At 34.8% G+C, this 22,797-nt stretch overlaps 1 protein-coding gene across 3 annotated transcripts in view; it reads right to left on the reverse strand.

The window, feature by feature from the left end:
- Positions 1 to 22,797, reverse strand: part of SCFD1 (sec1 family domain containing 1) — a 144,575-nt gene that overhangs the window by 60,478 nt on the left and 61,300 nt on the right. For all 3 annotated transcript variants that reach the window (XM_019924096.3, XM_073800592.1, XM_033851218.2), the window contains 4 exons: positions 16,568 to 16,707; positions 13,740 to 13,830; positions 12,722 to 12,795; positions 11,952 to 12,033 (listed from right to left, as the gene is read on the reverse strand). In XM_019924096.3, coding sequence (XP_019779655.3) covers positions 11,952 to 12,033; positions 12,722 to 12,795; positions 13,740 to 13,830; positions 16,568 to 16,707 — 387 coding nt within the window. The remainder of the gene's footprint in view (positions 1 to 11,951; positions 12,034 to 12,721; positions 12,796 to 13,739; positions 13,831 to 16,567; positions 16,708 to 22,797) is intronic.

Consider the following 22,797-nt stretch of genomic DNA (forward strand, 5'->3'; position numbering starts at 1 on the left):
TGTACTAGAAGTCCTAGCTAATGCAATAAACAAGAAAAGGAAATAAAAAGCAGACAGATTGGGAAGGAAGAATAAAGCTGTCTTTGTTTGCAGATGACACTACTGTCTATGTAGAAAATCCCAAAGAAACACCAAAAAATCTCCTGGAACTAATAAGTGATTATAGCAAGATTGTAGGACACAAGGTTAATGTACACAAGTCAACCGGTTTCCAATATACTAGCAATGGACAATTGAACTTTGATATTAAAGGAAATACCATTTTCATTAGTACTCAAAAAATAAATGAAGAGATAGTTCTTATTTATGAATAGGCAGACTCATTATTGTCAAGATGTCAGTTCTTCCCACTTGATCTATAGATTCAACACAATTCCAGTCAAAATCTCAGCAGGTTATTTGGTGGATATTGACAAACTCATTCTAAGGTTTATATGGAGACAGGAAAGACCCAGAATAGTCAACACATTATTGAAGGAGGAAAAAAAAAAGGATGGAGGACTGACAACACCTGATTTTAATACTTAACTTAAAAGTTGCAATAATTAAGACAGTGTGGTGTTTGTGAAAAAAACCCAGACAAATATATCAATGATACTACAGAAACAGACTCACACAAATACAGTTGACTAATCTTTGACAGAAGCGCAAATGCAATTCAATGGAGGAGGAAAGTCTTTTCAACAAATGGTGAAGGAACAACTGGACATCCACATGCAAAAAAAATATGACATACCCAACACCTTTCAGAAAAATTGACTCAAAATGGATCACAGACCTAAATGTAAATGCAAAACTAAAACTCCTAAAAGATACCAGGAGAAAATTTAGATGACCTGGATATAGTGATGACTTTTTAGATAGAACACCAAAGGCACGATCCATGAAAGAAATAATTAAAAAGATGGACTTGATTAAAATTAGAGGCCTCTGTTCTGTGAAAGATATTACCAAGAGAATGAGAAGACAAGCCATAGACTGGGATAAGATAACTGCAAAGACACATCCATTAAGGGATTCTAATCGCCCCCCCAGCAAATACAAAGAACTCCTAAAATTCAGCACTAATAAAACAAAATACAATTTAAAAATGGGCCAAAGACCTGAACAGACGTTTCACGAAAGAAGATAGGCAGATGGCAAGTAAGTGTATGAAAAGATGCTTCACACTGTATGACATCAGAAAAATGCAAATTAAAATAAGACACACTTGGGACTTCCCTGGCAGTCCAGTGGTTAAGACCCCACCCTTCCAATGCACGGGGCGTGGGTTCGATCCCTGGTCGGGGAACTAAGATCCCGCATGCTGCTGCGGAGCGGCCAAAAATAAAATAAATAAATAAATAAAATTAAGTAAATAATAAAAGTATGTACATGTAATAACCTATAAGGGAAAAGAATCTGAAAAACAGTGTGTATATAACTGAATCACTGTGCTGTACACATGAAACTAAAATGACATTGTATATAAATCAACTATACTTCAATAAAAATAAAGTATGTACAAAAAACAGGACATCATATATAAAAAAAAGACACACTACATACCTATCAGAATGACTAAAATCCAACACTGGCAACACCAGATGCTGGTGAAGATATGAAGCAACAGGAGCTCTCATTCACTGCTGATGGGAAGGCAAAATGGTACAGCCACCTTGGAAGACAGTTTGGCAGTTGGCAGTTTTTTACAATTCTAAACATACTCTGGCCATATGATCCAGCAATCATGCTCTTAGATATTTACCGGAAGGAGCTGAAAACTTATGTCCACCCCAAAACCATCACATGGGTGTTTATAGCAGCTTTATTCAAAAATGCCAAGAGTTGGGAGCAACCAAGATGCCCTTCAATAACTGAATGAATAAATAAACTATGGTACATCCAGACAATGGAATATTAATTAGCAATAAAAAGAAATGAGCTATTAAGTCATGAAAAGACACAGAACGGTCTTAAATGCATTTTACTAAATAAAAGAAACTACTCTGAAAAAGTTACATACTGTATGATTCCAACTATCTGATATTCTGGAAAACAATACTGTGGAGACAGTAAAAAATCAGTGGTTGTCAGGGATTTGGGGGGAGGGAAGAATGGATACACAGGTGGAGCACAGGTGATTTTAGAGCAGTTGAACAGTATGATATTGTAATGATGGATACATGTCATTATACACTTGTCAAAACCCACAGAATGTACAACACAAAGAGTGAACCCTAATGTAACTACAGACTTTAGTTGGTATTAATAATGTATTAATATTGGCTTATCAATTGTAACAAATGTACCACATTAATGCAAGAGATTAATAACAGGGGAAACTGGGGACAGGTGGGTAAGAAGATACATGGAAATCCTCTGTACTTTTCACTCATTTTCCTGCAAACATAAAACTGCTCTAAAAAAATAGTCTATTAATTAAAAAAAAACTAAAGCCAAAAAAGACATGCATCTAATGTAAAACAAAAGAAAGGGGCACATTTAATAAAGAGTGTTTGCAATACCTTGGGAAGATTTGTGTAGCTTTGAATAATAACACCTTTCACTTTTACTTCTCCATAGATATTATATAAAATAACTCAAACCAAAGGAAAACAACAGAGATATGATTTTGCATGTGCTTCAAAAAAAAGATAGCTTTAGGAGTGTAGTCTTACACTGACAATGAATACACAAAGTATATAATACATACATATATTTGTATGTATTCATGTTCGCTACTAGTCAATAAGTAACCCTAGCATGGAATTTTTCTTGAGGTATTTATTGGTATTTCAACATAACTGACCTTTAAAACAAATCCGTTATTTTAAAAAGTATACTTGTTTTATGAAACAATTTAAAAGTTCACTAAATTTTCATTTCCTATTTAAGCATTCATGGACATAAAAGACTAGGCCAACTGAGTATTTTTAAAATGAATGAATAAACACATGGAATGGTCAAATATTTTAATAAGACAACTGGGGTTCCCTACTTCTAATTTTTGCTTGTTTACATTACTTTTGAACCCATGGTTACTCTAAAGGGATTATAAAAGAGCAAAACCATTCTCATTACATTTTTGGTGATTATGTTTTAAGGAACTACAGCACGGTAGACAGAGTACGGGATTTAAAAGTCAAAAGCCAAAGTTCAAGTTCAGGCTCTGGCAGTTGGTCTCAAGTCATGTACTCAGTAACTCTGAGATTCGTGTTCCTCTGCAGAATGAGAGAACATATCTATTATGTTAAATTATCTGATATACAAGTGCACAAAAGAAGTTTGTTCTCTTTAAAAGGAAAAAAATACATCATATGTTCATATTTTTCAGCCAACAATCATAATCTGAGGATGCTACGTTTGATAATAAAATATTTGTGAAGTGTAAAGCACTCTATAAGGCACTGTAGTAAAAACACGTTCATTTACATAGTATCTTAAAATACATGTTTTCTAAAGGTACTCTAGTACTCACATAACAATCAGGGTGTAAATATTTTCACTCGATTAAAATAAGAACCATCTACGGAACTGTACATTGTAGGTGATCGATAAGTATAGAGAAAAGAAAGCAAAAATGGCAGTATCAGAAGGAGTCAGGTAAAAGAATGCAAAATTCTTTAAGGCATTTCTTTAAATGAAACATTTCTTGACTTTACTTGATAAACTGAACCAGACTGAAACTGAATAACAATGATAAATGGTATGGTAAAGAGATAACAAGACAAAATACAAAAAGTTCCAGGTTTGAGTTCCAACTCTGCCATTAACTAGGGAACATTTAACCTTTTCTTTTCTTATTTTCTTCACTGATTAAATGAAGAATATTTCACAAAACATGTTCTGCAGAATGCTAGTTCTCAGAGTTGGTTATAAGAAACAATCCCTAGAGGTGTTCCAAAGTCAACGGAGTTTGAGAAATATTGGCTAAATAAGTTTTTAAAATGCATATATTGGGCTTCCCTGGTGGCGCAGTGGTTAAGAATCCACCTGCCAATGCAGGGGACACCGGCTTGAGCCCTGGTCTGGGAAGATCCTACGTGCCGTGGAGCAACTAAGCCCACGTGCCATAACTACTGAGCCTGTGCTCTAGAGCCCGTGAGCCACAACTACTGAAGTCCGCGCGTCTAGAGCCCATGCTGCGCAACAAGAGAAGCCACCACAATAAGAAGCCCATGCTATGCAATGAAGAGTAGCCCCCGCTTGCCACAACTAGAGAAAGCTCGCGTGCAGCAACGAAGATCCAATGCAACCAAAAATAAATAAATTTTAAAAAACAAAATAAAATGTGTATATTATACTGCATTATGAATCTCCAAGAGGGGGATACAGTAAATTTTATTTTTAACCTTATTTCACCAAGGAAGAAACCTCACTAATTTGTGGAATCTACTAAAAACTCTGTCCCACGGTTCCTTCTATCTTGAAAATCCTAGTTCCACAGGAGGTTCGTGAAGGACTTTGGAAAGTGGGTGCTACAGGACTGAGGAATTATAAGGGCTATGTTTGATTTTTTACTTTCTACTTTGATTTGTATATCCCTGGTGCTCATGAATCATTCTCTATTCTGCTAGTCTATGTGTTGTCATTGTAAGTGACCTCAAATTCTGTAGAACAAGTCAAGGTATAAATAAATAAATAAAATGTGAGAAATCTATTTAAAAAAGTAAGGAATGCATCTGTCCTCTCCTTTTATTTTAAACATTTGACTGTTCATCTCAACTCTGCTTCTACTCTCTGCATTTAACCTACCGCATATTCCTATAAGGGAAAAGTCTGTAAAAAACTCCCAGGTTTACCCACTCACAAATTATGTAGCATATTCTGTTTCTTAATATTCTATGGCACTTAAAACACAATGCCAAAAATCCACATTACCAAAATTAGTCTTTGGCTTTCTCAATGACTTAATTAAAATCTGTTTTCTTATCTGTAAAAGACCTGAAATAGATGACCACTAAGCCTTGTTTGAATTTTTCACTTTTATTGAGGTATAATGACATACAATACACAGAATCTGTTAAGTTTTAATATATGTATATACCCATGAAACCATGAACACAATCCAAACACTGAACATATCATTCATCACCCAAGGAAATTTTCTCAATGTACTTCTTTCCTTTTGGCCCTCCAACACAATTCTCTATGTCCTGCTTTCTGTCACTATAGATTAGCTTGCATTTTAATGAATTTTATGTAAATGCAATTATAGATTATGTATTTTTTTTGTGTGTGTGGCTTCTTTCACTCAGTGTAATTACTCTGAGATTCATCGATTCATCTTTCACTCAGTGCAATTACTATGAGATTCATCCAATAATACATACTGTATGTATTAATAGTATCTTATTTTTAATTGTAGAATATCCCATTGTATAGATATACCATAATTTGTTCATTCAATTCACCTGTTGATAGACATTTGGGTTGTTTCCAGTTTTGGGCTATGACAAAGAGCTGCTATAAATATTCATGTACAATGAACGTATATGCTTTCATTTATCTTCAGTAAACACCTAAGAGTAGAATGGCTGGAGCATATAATGGGTTTGTGTTTAACATTTTAAGGAACAGAGATACTGTTTTCCAAAGTGGGTGTACCATTTTACATTCCTACCAGCAATACATGAGAGTTCTAGTTCTTCTGCATCCTTGCCAGATGTTGGCAGGATCAATATTTTAAATTTTAGACATTTTAATAGATGTATAGAGGTATCTCACTATGGTTTTAGTTGTATTTTTCTAATGATTGTTGACACTGAACTTATTTGTCACCCGTGTATCTTTTTTAGTCAAATCTTTATTCAAATCTTTTACCCTTTTAAAAATTGGGTTGTTCATTTTCCTTTTATTGTTTTTTTTTTTTTTTTTTTTTTTTGCGGTACGCGGGCCTCTCACTGTTGTGGCCTCTCCCGTTGTGGAGCACAGGCTCCGGACACACAGGCTCAGCGGCCATGGCTCATGGGCCCAGCCGCTCCGCGGCATGTGGGATCTTCCCGGACCAGGGCATGAACCCGTGTCCCCTGCATCGGCAGGTGGACTCTCAACCACTGTGCCACCAGGGAAGCCCCCTTTATTGAGTTTTGAGAAGTCTTTATTTCTATGAATTTAATGTTTACGAATCTATTAAACTGAGTCCTGCTAAATGACAATGCTTTATCTTCATGAAAACAGATGGCAGAAAAGTGAGAGCAAAAAGCTAGGAAAAGGTAATTTCATACTTTGTTTTTTGAGGATGTGGAAGTAGCCTCCAGAAAGTCATAGTGAGTAAGAAACTGAAGGATATTTCACTCATTCAAGAGCTGTCTTTGGTCATACTTGGAGTAAAGAAAACTTTAAGTTCTTATAGTGACTAATAATAATTGGGATGAAAAGAGGTAGAAGATAGTGACAGTATGTCCATTGGGGACTTCCTGCTACAAGATATATTTTTCCCTGCTTTGAAGAACAGACACCAAGGTCATATGAACATTCACTTGGTATGTGTACTGGACAAGAGATCATTTAAAAGAGATCAGTCAAAATCCAGCCAGAGAAATGTTCTGATTTATACTACAGTAAAATTTCTTCCCTACTGTGATCAGGAGAGTAGTGATCAGTTAATCAAAGTCAGTTAATGTAAAGAATAAAAAGGACCTGTGTTGTATATAAACATTTTAAACACTACCTTTTAACTTAAGGTCTAAAATGTATAATTGTCTGTCAATCTTGACGTAGATCCAAGACCTTTCCCTTGAGTACCGAGGTGCACTGACTGAAATTTTTTTCTTTCTTGCATAATGCATACCTATAAGGGATCACCTACAACTTCTAGTTTGTTTCTTTGAAGTGAAATAAAAAAATTTATAAACATTTACAAAGCAATTTTAGTGTTTTTCAAGATTTTCTAATGTCTTACAGGTTTTCTGTGTTTTTTTTTTTTTACCTGCTACTAAGTTAAGCAATAATTAAATCACCATCTTCATTGAGTCTAAGGCATGTAACTTAGTTTTATAGAAACAATCCTCTTTTCCTACTCATACCATTGACATAAACAGATTGGAATCAAATACAAATAACTTTTTGGTAAGCAAAAAATTCAACTTACAAACATACTAGCTGTCAAATGTCAGCATGTCAATAATGTGGCCAGCAACCACTGTTTTACCAAGGGAATAAAGGGCATCAGCTAATTTGATGTGTTGACTAGTGAAGATCAGTTCAGTTTCTATTTTATTTTGAAAGCTTATTTTCCCCTAAGAAAGATACTGAAGTTGAACCAAAGAAAAATTAGTGCCCTGAAGGAGGGGCTCCAGTTAAAAGCTAGCATCGCTAGCAAGGGCTAAACCTTGTTCAGAGTGTAGACCTAAGGCAGTACATGTTTGCTTGACCAGATGATGTGTTTAGATCTAATTCAGTACCTCTTAACTTTCTCCACAAGAGGAACAAAAATTAAGATTCAGCACCAATGAAGCCTTGATCCACAACAGCTTATTAACAGCTAATTCTTTGCCGGCTACCTTAGGAAGGAGCATTCAGATGTAAGGGCATTAGGGGAAAGAGCATATAATGCCATTTCTCTCTCATCTACTGTGACTTACAGCTAGGTAACTTTTCCTTTTCTTAGGTTTCTGAAGCTAGAGAGTAATTAATTCAGTGTGATTATGCAGGTGAGACAACAATAATTAAAATAAATTAAAATTTGTCTACAAATTATTTAAGTAATCTCAGAATCCATTCTGTAATAACCAGCAAGTGGGGGAAAATCTTATTTGTATTAGAAATGAAAAAATTGCTAAAGAGGTTGCAAAAGATAAGGTTTACTTTAAACAAATGAGGATTCAACAATTTAATCTATTAGACCAATGTTAACTACCCAAGCCACTAAAATCCTTAGAATATCAATACATTTACATGATAATATTTGCCAAACTTGTTACAAACTGCTGTGCTCCTTCTATCTTTCCACTGAAACATCAACTACTGGATAACTGCCAGGACTTCTCTTCTAGTATTCTGCTTCAGAAAACCATCTAAAGAAATGTAAGAAGCAGCTATAATCTAAACACCCCAAAAGAATATGCAAAATTGCAATAAAGACAAATACCAAGAGAAGTGTTCTGAGATCTCTGCATTAAAAGTCATAATATTCTTGCTAATAATAAGTATTTACTACTCAGGTGAATAAATGTTTACAAAGAAGTAAATAAAGCTCAGGTGGTCAACAAATTCTAATGAAAAGATAAGAGATGATGGGGGGGTGGGATGAATTGGGAGATTGGGATTGACATATATACACTATTGATACTATGTATAAAATAGATAACTAATGAGAACATACTGTATAGCACAGGGAACTTTACTCAATGCTCTGTAGTGACCTAAATGGGAAGGAAAACCAAAAAAGAGGGGATATATGTATACATATGACTGATTCACTTTGCTGTACAGCAAGAAACTAACACAACATTGTTAAGCAACTATACTCCAATAAAAATTAAAAATAAAAAAAAGAGATAATGGAGAAAAATACTTCTTTAATTATTATTAACATTATATAGCCGGGGCAGATGGTGTAACATAATAATGGCACAAATAAACATGCCACTTAAAAGTAAATATTTTAAAACTGGAAATTTAATAATTATGAAAAACCGTTAAGAAAAAATTTTATAACTAGAAGTAATGAGAAAAAATGGAAACAATAGCATTTATGTGCTAGTTTTGTCAAGGGAGAATAACTTAAGAAAGATGGTTAACATTAAAACAGGACTCTTCACAGAAGACATCCCAATTTTTCTATACTAATAAAATTTCTTTTTTATTATTATTATTTATTTATTTAATTTTTGGCTGCATTGGGTCTTTTGTTGCTGCCCGCGGGCTTTTCTCCAGTTGCAGTGAGCGGGGGCTACTCTTTGTTGTGGTGCGCAGGCTTCTCACTGGGTGGCTTCTCTTGTTGCACAGCATGGGATCTAGGCGTGCGGGCTCAGTAGCTGTGGCTCACGGGCTCTAGAGAGCAGGGGCGCATGAGTTTAGTTGCTCCACGGCATGTGGGATCTTCCCGGACCAGGGCTTGAACCTGTGTCCCCTGCATTGGCAGGCGGATTCCTAACCACTGCGCCACGAGGGAAGCCCTAATAGAATTTCTTATATCAGAATAACTCAGAGTATGTGGCTTATTAAATACAACTATAATTTATATGTAAATATTTAAAATAAATATGCTCCTTTATCTATGATTTAAAAAAAACTTCTACTATTAATTGGGTTTCCTAGAATGATCCAATGAGGAATACTGTGTTCTATACATGACATTATTTTCCCTCTGCAAGTGAATGACCTTATATATAATGTCCTTTATAGTTTCTTTATATCAGATCCTACTAGGAATATGGTGTCTTCCTTGAGTTACAGCACAAAAATTATTCCAAAATATGTAGATTTTATATACAAGTATTTAACACCCTGAATGACAAATTAGTTTCTTAGCATAAGATGCTCTGCGACACAATTAGCAGCCCTGGAAGAAACAAGTTCCTTTATAAAGAGAGCCAAGCAACCAGGTCTTAAAGCAGAATTTTTGGGTCAGGCATGGTGGCTTATTAAAGTATCTCAGACAGACGGCATCTATTAGGACAAAGTGATTCTCAAAAACTCATATACAATCATAAATAAGCATTTAATTTATGCCTTAAATTTTGCCTTAAAAAACACCGTTTTTCACCTAGTCATGTATAATAGCCATCTTCCAGTTCTCCACTTACTTCCAGAACTCACCCATCCCTCACACAGCTCAGACCATTCTCTTGTTAAAACATAAATCAGATCATGGCATTAACCTCTTCATACTTAAATCCCTATTTCTCTTGACCCCATAGTCTATCACTCTTTCTCTCCTCACTATAAGTACATTAGACTTCTTCTAGGTCTTCCAAAGCAATTTGTTCCTGCCTTAAGGCCTTTGCAGCACATATTAGTCCCTCTGCCTGGAATACGTGGCCCTGAAATTTTCACTAACTGGCTCCTTCGTGTGATTTGGGTCTCAATTAAAACATCACCTTATCAAAGGTGATTTCCTTTGATGGTGATTTCACTTACTCTAGAACAGCCCTCTGAGCCAGTGTCTATCATATCACATCACCCTAATTTGGTGTTTTCATATCACCTAAATGCCTGACGTTATCCTGTTTTCTAATTTGCTTACTTTGTTTGTTGTCACTACTATATTAGCTCCAAGAGAACAAAGAACTTGTCTGTCCTGTTTATTACAGAATCTCTAGGGCCCAGCACAACACCTACAGAGCCACTTAACATAATTGAGTAAGTAAATTACTTTAACCAGAATTTTCTCAAACCATAAGCTCTAGTCTCTGACCTAGAGTATATTCATATAAATTTGGGGCAGGATACTGTTTGTAAAGTTTTATGAATAAGATGAAACTGTGCACTTTCCATTGGTATGATAATTAGTTACTTTGGGTTACACAATTCAGTCTGGAAGTAGAAGCTAAGCTTGGCACTTTCCTGGTTTTACAACTGTGAGAACTGAAGTCAGAAAGTAAAATGTAAGTATTAATAAACATTTAATAATGAAAAAAATTAATGAAAAAACTATATGTCAAAAAAATCCACGGAACAGTTTAAATCTCAAGGTACATACAGGACTATTAACAACTGTCATAAACAGCATGTAATCAAGAAACATTTGTTTAATGGATCATAAGATCTTGATTACATAAGTATAGTTCAGTAGATGTAAAGCAGAACCTATATTTTGTTTTAATGCAATACATTTTTGTTTAACTTTTTATATTAGATTCACAGTCTTCATATTTAGCCTTGTAAGCAAAGCCTTTACTTTCCTAGTGAAGTAAATTCTCAATATAGCTCTTTGTTGCATTTTACCGGTTATATGTATTATCTCCACAGGAGACAATGATCTCAGGTAAAAAAATTTGATCAGCATTTTCCCACTTTACAGAGATGCAACATATGGAAGTGAAAATATCAGCAGCAGAAATCATCTATAGACTGCTCAATTATGTTTCTATTCCTGTAGGTACATGAAAATAGCAAGCATCACTATCAAGATGTGGGGGAAAAAAAATCGGGCTGTCAGCTTAACAGAAATTATGCAGGTTTAAATTCTATGCTGTACAATGTCCATTATCTATCTATAGTAGCTCCTTTCTAATGCTCTAAGGCTTTTTAAATCATTAAGAAAGAAAAATGTTTAATCCCCTTTTCCATAAATCCAAGTTGTTATCAATACTTTGGACAGGAAGCAAGCATATTCAGCTTTTTTACATTGCTTTTTCAAATGTATCATCTCAAATGGAAAGTAGGGGTCAGTAATAGCCACATTCTAGTATATCATCAATCTGTCACTGGAATTCAGTTCCATGTCCAGAGAATAAATGACAGTAGAATACTGAAGAATGGATTAAGTCCAGCTGATACAGAGTTACCATGAATGAAGTAATGAGAAAAAAGAACTATGATAACAACATACAGAATATCCAATACATTTGTTTCAAAATCACAGTATAGCAGGTAACAGTAAGAAGCAATAATGCTAACAGACTAATCTAAAACTAAAAAGATCAGAACCAAGTTACATAATGAAGTGATGTTATTAATAGATATTTTAGATAGTACTATAGTAAAAGGGATGTCTAAATCTGTATTACTGATGTTTAGATACAGGTCTACTATTAACAAAGTAATACAATAAAACGTAATAAAAATATCACAGATGCTAACTTCTCTTTACTGAACATGTAACCTTGGACAAATCACTAATCTTCCTGGATGGGTTTCCTCATTTGCAAAAATGAAGGTAATAATGCTGCCTTCAATAATTATATCTCTTAACATTACAGTGAGGGCTCAACAAGACAATGAATATGAAAGAATCTTACAAAGTCTAAAACCCTACAAAAATAGTAGCTATATTGTGGGGAAGGAAAAGCTAAATTTACCTTTATATGTTCTAAAACAGCAGTGGCAACATTTGTATGGAGATCAATAAGTCTTTTTTTTTCAAGGAGTTCTGGCAAAGAACTACAAGTATCAAAAAATTGAAAATTAACCATTAAATTCTCTAAGGAAATGACATAAATTTTAATAAAACACACACCTGGTTGCTTCCTCTGAGGATACTTGGAACAGTAAAACAGGGACAAAATTACATGTTAAACTATCAACTGAACTTAATCTCCAGGCTTGAACACATACAGTATTTACCACTTTAATACAGTTGAAATGCTTCTTATTTTAAAATAACCTGCCTCCCAAATATCATTATTCTACCATTTAACTTTCTGATTCCAAAATTTGGAGGTTTAGAATAAAATCAGATTAATGTGAAATTTCTAAAACACGAAACTCTCTCTCCTTGATGGCATTTAAAGTATGAAAAAGATACCGCTTAAACTTTAGCTAATAAAGTAATAGCAGCAATGATAAAATTAACAATAACTCACCTTACTTTATCAGCGATACTATCTCGGTGGCAAAATTACCCCCATTATACAATTCTAACTAGTAAAAGGAACAAATGATCTGCTATATGAAAAGGAGGGAACTTAAATCAGCTTGAACATATTAAAAACACAATTTAGTTCTTTAGTCTAAAGGTATATGCTATTACTATTATTTCCTATCATGAAAAATATTAATCAATTTTTTAACCTCCAAAATAAATTCTTATCAACAGAAAGATTTCAAAGAGGATAAACTGCCTACTTACCTAACGGCTGATGTTAACTTAGCAGTATTGTCAGACAGCATACTTATGGCTCCTTCATCTTCCCCTTCTAGTCCCTGGAAGGAAAAAACGGTCCCAGTAACTACTCAGAAATCCCAAGCCCAAGCATGAAAATCAATATATTCCTAAGATCACTGATAAACAGTATGATTCTGGTCACCCAGGATAATAATTCTTCCCTTCTAAGGAGCAAGCATCTGCATTTTTGACAGTTATAGAAAAGTTCTAGTCACCACCAATCTAATGAATGGTTGGATGACTAAAAAAAGGACCAGCTGGCATTTTCAGATAAAGAAATAGGCCCAGAGACTTCCCTGGTGGCACAGTGGTTAAGAATCCACCTGCCTATGCAGGGGACACGGGTTCAAGCCCTGGTCCAGGAAGATCCCACATGCCGCGGAGCAACTAAGCCCATGCGCCACAACTACTGAGCCTGCGCTCTAGAGCCCGCGAGCCACAACTACTGAACCCACGTGCCATGACTACTGAAGCCCATGTGCCTAGAGCCCGTGTTCCATAACAAGAGAAGCCACCACAATGAGAAGCCCGTGCGCCGCAACAGAGTAGTCCCTGCTCGCCATAACTAGAGAAAGCCCATGCACAGCCAAAAATAAATAAATTTATTAAAAAAAAGAAAAGAGAAGTAGGCCCAGAGACTTGCCACAGGTCACACAGTAATTAACAGTACAGCTGAAATTTGAAGCTAGATCAAAAATATAGTAAAATGAGCAGCACCGGAACATATATCTCTAAAATATACTCACATTATATATTTTTTCAAATCATCAATTCATATTATTTTTTTTAAAGAGTCCACTCTTCTCCTTAGAACTTAGATTTCTTTTTAAAAAAGATCTTTTATGTAAGTTGGGAATATATTTTTTTGTTATTAAAGCAATGAATGGCCTTGAATTTTTGTAAGGAAAAAAAGTTAACCTCTTTCCCCCTCCAGATGTCCTTCTGCTTCCCTATATTTCCAAGAAAGTAAACAGAATCTTACCATAATGCTTTTAAGTCGTTTAACCTCATCTTCCTGTGCTCTGTAAGACTCTAGTTCTTGCTGAACTGATTCTGCAACTTCTGGGAATGGACTGAAACAGTATTGCACAAGAGGAACTATAAGTATGAGATTAGAAGATTGATTTTTGTGTGAATTTTGAAATATATACAATGAGGATTTATTATTATTTCAAATGTATTCATTTAAATTTGAATGTATATTATATATAACACAGGCAGAAAACATTTAGGATAAATACTACTATATATCCTTGTGATATCTATTTACATTGTAAATACTATTTCTTTAAAATGCATAATACTTATATATATAAACAAATTTAAATTTTATTTCTATTCTTTTCATTAACTGTATCATTTTCTCTTCACCTATACATTATTAGAAAAAATAAAAAGATATTTAAGTGACTGAAAAACAAAGTAAGAGAAACCACAGTATATCAAACATCAATTAAATATTACCAGGCAAATTAACATATAGTGTCAAAGGGTCCATGTAACTACAAAGATGTACTAAAAAATATTACATGCTGTGAAAAAAACTGTAACTGTGAAAAAAATCTTTTAATTCTGTAAATTCAATATCTAGACCACCATTGGTAAAAATAGAACATGGGCCCAGTTTTTGTTTGTTTGTTTGTTTTGTTTTTATTAATTTTTACTGGAGTATAGTTGCTTTACAATGTTGTGTTAGTTTCTGCTGCATAATAAAGTGAATCAGCTATATGTATACAAATATCCCCATATCCCTTCCCTCTTGCATCTCCCTCCCACCCTCCCTATCCCACCCCTCTAGGTGGTCACAAAGCACCGAGCTGATCTCCCTGTGCTATAACATGAGTATTTTTCATCTACAGCCTTAGGGGAGGCCAGCTTCTTCTCCTTTAAGAAAGAAAGGGTCACGTCCCCCTTCCTCCACGCTGACACTTGATAACACTTCACTAATGATCAGCACAGAAATGACAAAAGCTCCTGAAAGGATTTTGAGAAACACAGTCCAGTTTTACATGACAACTGCAGGCCCTAACGGAGGTCCAGCAGAGTCTATGTTGTCAGAAAACAGCAGTGAGCAGGTAAAATGTGCTGGTTGAACTAAATGATCCTTAAAATCTCTAGTGTGTTTAGGTCTCAGGGCTAACAGACGATAATAACTGCTTGTATTTATTGAGTGCTGACTGTATGACAAACACTATGCTAAGAATCTGTCTCTATTGTCTCATTTAATTCTGACCACAGTCTTGGTGGGGTACATATACACTACTGCCAGCTAAGACCAGGGACTTTAGAATCTGCCAGAACTGGTTTTTATACCTGGTTTTACCAATGAAAGCTGGATGATTTGGGGCAAGTTACTTTACATTATGTCAATCTTCACAACAACCTGAAATAGGACAATAGGTAGAAGTATCATCCCACATTTCACTGATGAGGAAAATGAAGCTCAGAGAGATTTAAGTAGCTTGTTTAACTCTATGCTGTCTCCCAGCATCTGTGCCCACATTGCTATTGTAGCATGACATTCAGAGTGAGGGCTATTCCTACCTAACAAACAAAAAATTAAAGTTCTTACTATTCAACTGACCTCTTAAGTTGTTCCTAAACATATGGTCTAAAGAAAATATTCAAAATTTCCATATATGAATAAAGAAATTGTTTTCTTAAGCTTTTGTTTTTCTATTAGGGAATGTGAAATTTAAAATTAACTTTAAAATATCCTGCATCCTCTATAAATAATGTAAATTCTTATACTTTACCATTCTAAAAGGAAATGTAGACTATATATAGGATTCTAAAGAGAAGAAAATAATTTAAAATACCCAAAATTGCATTAGTCAGAGAGAGAAAGATAGTGACTTCTCATTGCAGAGAAACTACAATTCTTTGTTATAGCAATGTGATTTTCCAGTGTTTAAAAAAAACGTTATAAATAAAAAAAGATAAAGCATACAAAAAAACCAATTGTATTGAACCAAGTCTATATCCTACTTCTCTTTAAACATAAATGAGACCAAAAAGAACAGCCATATCAGGGAGATATACATATATATATACAGACAGATAGATACAGTAACTGTTGAAATAGTCCAGATTACAATAAATAACATTGTATTTCCATAATTGTTGATGAGCAACATTCTTTTTCTCTCAGAGGAATGATTTTTTTGTTTGTTTTTTAGAATGATTCCTCTAGCCATAATGACCACTAGATAACTTTTATAGCAGTTACTAAGCTCATGAAGTACCTCAACTTTAAGGGGTCATAGCAACACATGGATCTGCATATCTACCTATAATAAATCACATGGCAAATTGTTAAAATTTTTTTACCTATTATTTCTAATGTACTTTGAATAAATCTTGTTTTCAGGCTTAGGTATTTTCTCCACAGATATCTAAAATTGGGTTTGTATGAAGGCAAACATGGAACAAAAAAGGAAAATCACACTTTCATGTTTCCCTATCACAAAAACCAATTTTAATGAAAGGTAGAAATGGTGCTGCAGAGGGTCAATGGGGATAGAAATGAAATTGAGAAAGACTATCTGTAAAATCTATAAAATCATATGGTGTGAACTTATTGAAAAGGGAAGTGGCTCCCACAAAACAACTAACAAAAGCAACATAAGAACTAGGAAATTAAACAATAAAGACAGAGCTCCATAGACTATTTAATTACAGGTCTTATTCATGGTGTAGATGAACCACTGTGACCTGTTTTGGTTATTTTTTTAAAAACCCATTAAGTCATATGACATCTGCATATCTTTTTAGGGGGTGAATCTTTTACTTATTGTTTTTCTTATTTACCTTCCTTTATGTTTCTGCCAAAATTTATCAACTGGAGTTAAATCATAAGACTTCTTGTTTTTTCTCTTTGGTCTAGCACCAGCTGGGGAATTCTCCACTCCTGAAGACTCTTCCAAATTAACTCTGTTCAAATGGAAATCCTAGGAAAAAGTAATTCTGTTTTAAATAACAGTTTTCTGAATTTAAGAACATTGCCTACAATAAGAAATATAACACAGATTCTTACTGCCTTTTCTACTATTTCCAAGGACAAAATACAGATCTGAAACTAAAAGACCTCCTTCCAATGTTTCGTTACATAAAGGTACCTTTAATTGTTTATGTATTTTAATTTAGTAGTAGATACATATGATTACAATTTCAGAAAGCCCATAAAACCATGTTTAGGTTCTTGTGTATCCTTCTAGAAAAATATTTTTGTATATGTCAGCAAACATATCATTTAAATTTTAAAGAATGGGATTACATTATACATACTTTGTACTTTAATCTTCTCATTTAATAATGTATCAATATTTTGAGCTCTTCCTGTATTTGAATATGCATATCTACCTCATTTTTATCATGTCTACATAGTAGACAAATATTTGGCTACATTTATTTGACCACGTCTCTTGATGCTTAATTGTTTCCAGTAACAAACATAACCTTAAATGTAATTTTTAAACTCTTAGAGAGTCTTAACAGTCTGACCTGTTACTTGATGGATTGCATTAAAAAAAAAATTACAACAGAAGCTACAATAATAACAGCACTCCCTTTCAAATAAATGCTAAGAGCCAGTCATACTAATAGCTGCTAAGCTTTTCTGCGTAGACATAATTTTACTCACGTGAGGCTTGATTTTTTTTGCCCTTTCCCAAAAAACAAACATACAAAAAAACAAAAGTGAGCTATCTTTTCTATTCTTTCTCCCTCCTTGCATTAGACTTGTGGGTTCCTTTATGTAATAGCAGTATTTTATGGTTCAACTCTACTCTGAAGAATAGTGAGCTAGAGATAAAATATGGATATCAATAAGCAAATGAATGATGAGCAAAAGAAATTATATGGAGAAATTATCTAGCATGACTGTGATACAATCATCTTCGTTCAAAGATATAAGTTCTTAATGATTAAACTTCTAGGTCTTAGCAAATTAAATGTACCGAATATAATTTAATTTCCTCTTGACAGGAAAAGGTCATTAATACTGAGATTGGATCCTTAGACCATACCCTGTAACTTTCTCAAATAAATCCTTTACAATAGCTTACTTCCTTGTCATTTTCCCCCATGACATAAAAAAAAAGAGTGCAAAATATACAGATGTCTAACTGCCAGTAGAGTAACAAGCCTCTTGACAAAGAAGAGTGTACTATATTGTATTTCAACCTGTCAGTATTATGTCTTTCCTATGGGCTCCTTATATTATCATAGGATAAACATAACATAATATAACCCTATTTAATCCCTTTTCCCATCCCATACCTTAACCTCACCTTGGCACAGCAAATCATCCATATAGGAAGAAAGTACAATAAACAGGTGTTAACAGCTACATCTGAGAAGAACCTTTGTTTTTAAAAGTTATCTAACAAAACAAAGATACCGAAGAAAAGAAACATTTTTAAATAGTTAAGCTTTATTAACTAGAATTTCTAGTGAAGTACTATTTCCGTGGTGATGACACACAGCTCATTCAAAACACAAGTAACTTGTTAGCAAAATTACTGCTCTAAAAATAGGACAGCATGTTAATACCTAAGTATTGATGGAATACTTAAAACACAAAATGATAAAGGAATCAAAGATGTTAAGAGTTTTCAGAAATAACATAATAGCGGCAAGAAACGTTCCCCTTGTTTGCACTAATAGCCAGGCAAATAAGGAAAAATAATTTCAGTCTTGAAAACTGGGAAATCAGAACATTCTGTGCTGTACTCAATCATGTTAAAGGAACTGAAGACATGGGTATAGAAGACAACAGAATTAGTTTTCACATGGTAAAGTCTAATCTATTTCCACTAATATTCACACTTTCCTGACTTAGAAAACTGGACAATGGTGTGCCAAATCACCAGATATAAGTAAATCCCACTGGGAAAACATGGGTAAGTCTTCAGCAGTCTTGTTTTCCTTCCATGAGTTAAAGCAGACCAGGGGAGGCAGACAGAGCTAATATTAACGAAGTTACATTTGGGTAATATAGGTTAACACCTATTTATGCAGAGCTAAGATTTATATTCACATGAGAAAAAAAGCCAAACAAAGTAAAAGTAACGTTTATTTTGGCAAGGAATTGCGCCAAATCTAATTAAGTCTCTAGGTCGATCAGTTTATAGGAAATACTGGAAAAAGAGAAATAATGTCAAATTGTACCCCACAATGATACAATCAACCAAATGCAGAAATGTCATATATCTTTAAGAAAACGAGTTCTTCTAAAATGTTTTTCTAATAACCTTTTAAAAGTATATATTAACTTGGAAATGACTTCCTTTTCTCTTCTTGAGTGGCAAGAACAAAATAAACTTTACTGAAGTCCTTATGTAATTAGTACAGATTCTGATTTAATATTTTAAATAATGAGAGTCAGTAGCAGAGGGCCAAAGGCACAAACAAGGGCACCTAAGATTCAAAAAAACAAAGGCCAACTAAAGGACAAGACACGGCAATGAAATAATGTCCACCCTTTGTCTAAAACTACTCATTGCAGTTGAACAATCAAATCCACAGCCCCTGCAACCAAGACACAACAAAAAGGAATCACGACTTTCTAATTACTAATTTTGCTTCTTATATCCTGAGAAAAGGAAAGGGACACTGCAAAGTTTTTCATCAGAAGAGTGTATCTGCCATGTTAAAGGACAACAATCACCTTTCTGACACACAGAGAGGCTGTGTGAATTTTCACAGCAGTTTCCAGGGCCTGATATATAAATATTATCAATGTTCTGGATTTTCAGGCAAAGATATTTAATATAAAAAGCAAGCTCCAATTTCAAGTTAAACTTGAAACTCCCATCTACAACTTTTACTCCATCTTGTGGAGGTGGAGGGTATAACTATTAAGAATTTTGAAAGCTCGGAAGAAACCTCAAAAGCTGCAGTTTTAACAATCAACAAAAAATGGCTTGCTTACAGTTGGTTATGATATCTCAGTTGTAGTTTTTTCACATCTAGAAAGTGTATTAAAATTAATGAACAGGATTAACTCAATATAAGCTGTGTAGGTTGTTATAACCAATTTTCTCAGAGACTATTTTCACAAGACCTAAATATTTTAAAAATAATGTTACTGAGAAAAGACGGCTTAAAGGGTAATATGGAATCTGAGAACCTCGCCTAAGAAAGTTAACTAGAGATGTGCATTGCTCTATTATTTATAACAAAAAATAAAAAAAACAATAACCCAAATGTCCACAGGAATCCACTATTGTAACCTCCATGCAAGCAGGGATCATGTCTCCTTTGTTTACCTTGTATCCCAGTGACCAGCAGTGCCTGGTACAGCGGAGGCACTTAATAAATATTTGTTGAATTGAATTCCTTGGAAACACATGGTTTTCAACTTTTTATTCTGGGAAGTGAAGAAGATTAGAACAAAGCCCCCCAAACCCCTACCATATACTTTTACTGTCTTGTATTTTTAAAATAATATTTTAACTTCAAATAGTAGAAAATAAAAATTAGTATATCTCATAAGGATACAAGGTCAGTTGTAAAAACTCATTTCATATTCCTTATTATTCTCATTTCACTGTGCAATAGTAAAACCCTCAAAATCAGTATTAGCCTTGTCTAGTTTTGGGGAATGTCTGCCATAACCTGTGTTTCCCAATTTCTCTTCTGACAATGGGGACTCAGCATATTCCTTTACATTGCAATTACCTGTACACACATCTTATCGCCTGCACTCAAAGCATCATGTACTTTAATTTCCTCTAGGAACTCTTCAAGTTTAGGAATTAGAAAGGATCCCGGTATCTCGATGTGCTATATGGCCTCCACACACCACTGGCAGGAGTGAAGAGGTGACCCCGATCTGTATGCTCTTACCCAACAGGCAGGGACCCACCAACCAAATCTAATTTGAGACTATCAAAACTAACTCATCATGCCACCCCTTTTCAGATTCCATCTCTCTTTCTTACTGGATTCCTGAAACCATTCTGCCTACCCTCTGGAACTCGTACTCAGCAAAATCTCCTATTCTGAACATCTACTCTCAACTTCCACTGAACACTTTCTTGCTCTAGTTGAACACCAACTGGCTATCTCCTGTAGCCTTCTCAGACCACAACCTCTTTTTTTTTTTTTTTTTACACACATCTCAAACCACTGGACCCAGGATTGGGCTAGGTGTCTTCCTTGTTACTCCCAGACTCTTCACTTGTCCTCTTCCCTAAAACAACTCCAGCTTTGAAACTCCCATCATCAGCCTATAACCGTAATTCTTAATCAGAGACAATTTTACCCCTCTCTACCCCATGGGAATATTTGACAATGAAGACATTTTGGTTGTCCAGAACTAAGGGTTGCTACTGGTATCTAGAGTAGAGGTCAGGGATGCTGCTAAACATCCTACAATACACAGGACAGCCCCCTACAGCAAAGAATTATCAGGCCCAAAATGTCAATAATGCCAAGGTTGAGAAATCCTGGTCTGTAGTCATCCTGGTCACTAATGCCTCATACAGACCTGCAGGACACTCTTATCTCCACAACCAACTCTTCTCTTTTGATCATTCCCCAATAGGGAATACACAAACATGCTGTACTTTCTCTCATTTAAAATTCTTTTTTTGATTTCACATCCCCTTCCAGCAGTCACCCCTTATCTCAGCTCTCCTATACAGCAAAACTCTTTCAAGGTTTGTCTATATTCTCTCACCTATGCTACTTCTTCCAATCTATCTTATACCTACTACAGTGTTTAACCCCTATACTACAGAAGCCACTTTTTTTAACATCTTTATTAGAGTACAATTGCTTTACAATGGTGTGTCAGTTTCTGCTTTATAACAAAGTGAATCAATTATACATATACATATGCCCCCATATCTCTTCCCTGTTGCATCTCCCTCTCTCCCACTCTCCCTATCCCACCACTCCAGGTGGTCACAAAGCACGGAGCTGATCTACTGTGCTATGAGGCTGCTTCCCACTAGCTATCTATTTTACGTTTGGTAGTGTATATGTGTCCATGCCACTGTCTCACTTTGTCCCAGCTTACCCTTCCCCCTCCCCATATCCTCAAGTCCATTCTCTAGTAGGTCTGCGTCTTTATTCCCATACTGCCCCTCGGTTCTTCTGACCATTTTTTCTTTTTTTTTTTTAGATTCCATATATATGTGTTAGCCTACGGTATTTGTTTTTCTCTTTCTGACTTACTCTGTATGACAGTCTCTAGGTCCATCCACCTCACTACAAATAACTCAGTTTTGTTCCTTTCTATGGCTGAGTAATATTCCATTATATATATATGCCACATCTTCTTTATCCATTCATCTGCTGACGGACACTTAGGCTGCTTCCATGTCCTGGCTATTGTAATAGAGCTGCAATGAACATTTTGGTACATGACTCTTTCTGAATTATGGTTTTCTCAGGGTATATGCCCAATAGTGGGATTGCTGGGTCCTATGGTAGTTCCATATTTAGTTTTTTAAGGAACCTCCAACTGTTCTCCATAGTGGCTGTATCAATTTACATTCCCACAAACAGTGCAAGAGGGTTCCCTTTTCTCCACATCCTCTCCAGCATTTATTGTTTGTAGATTTTTTCATGATGGCCATTCTGACCAGTGTGAGATAATATCTCATTGTAGTTTTGATTTGCATTTCTCTAATGATTAATGATTTTGAGCATTCTTTCATGTGTTTGCTGGCAATCCATATATCTTCTTTGGAGAAATGTCTATTTAGGTCTTCTACCCATTTTTGGATTGGGTTTTTTGTTTTTTTGATATTGAGCTGCATGACTTGCTTGTATGTTTTGGAAATTAATCCTTTGTCAGTTGCTTCATTTGCAAATATTTTCTCCCATTCTGAGGGCTGTCTTTTCGGCTTGTTTATGGTTTCCTTTACTGTGCAAAAGCTTTAAAGTTTCATTAGGTCCCATTTGTTTATTTTTGTTTTTATTTCCATTTATCTAGGAGGTGGGTCAAAAAGGATCTTGCTGTGATTTATGTCATAGAGTGTTCTGCCTATGTTTTCCTCTAAGAGTTTGATGGTGCCTGGTCTTAC

Source organism: Tursiops truncatus, chromosome 2 (genome assembly GCF_011762595.2).
Source record: "Tursiops truncatus isolate mTurTru1 chromosome 2, mTurTru1.mat.Y, whole genome shotgun sequence".
NCBI lineage: Eukaryota > Metazoa > Chordata > Mammalia > Artiodactyla > Delphinidae > Tursiops > Tursiops truncatus.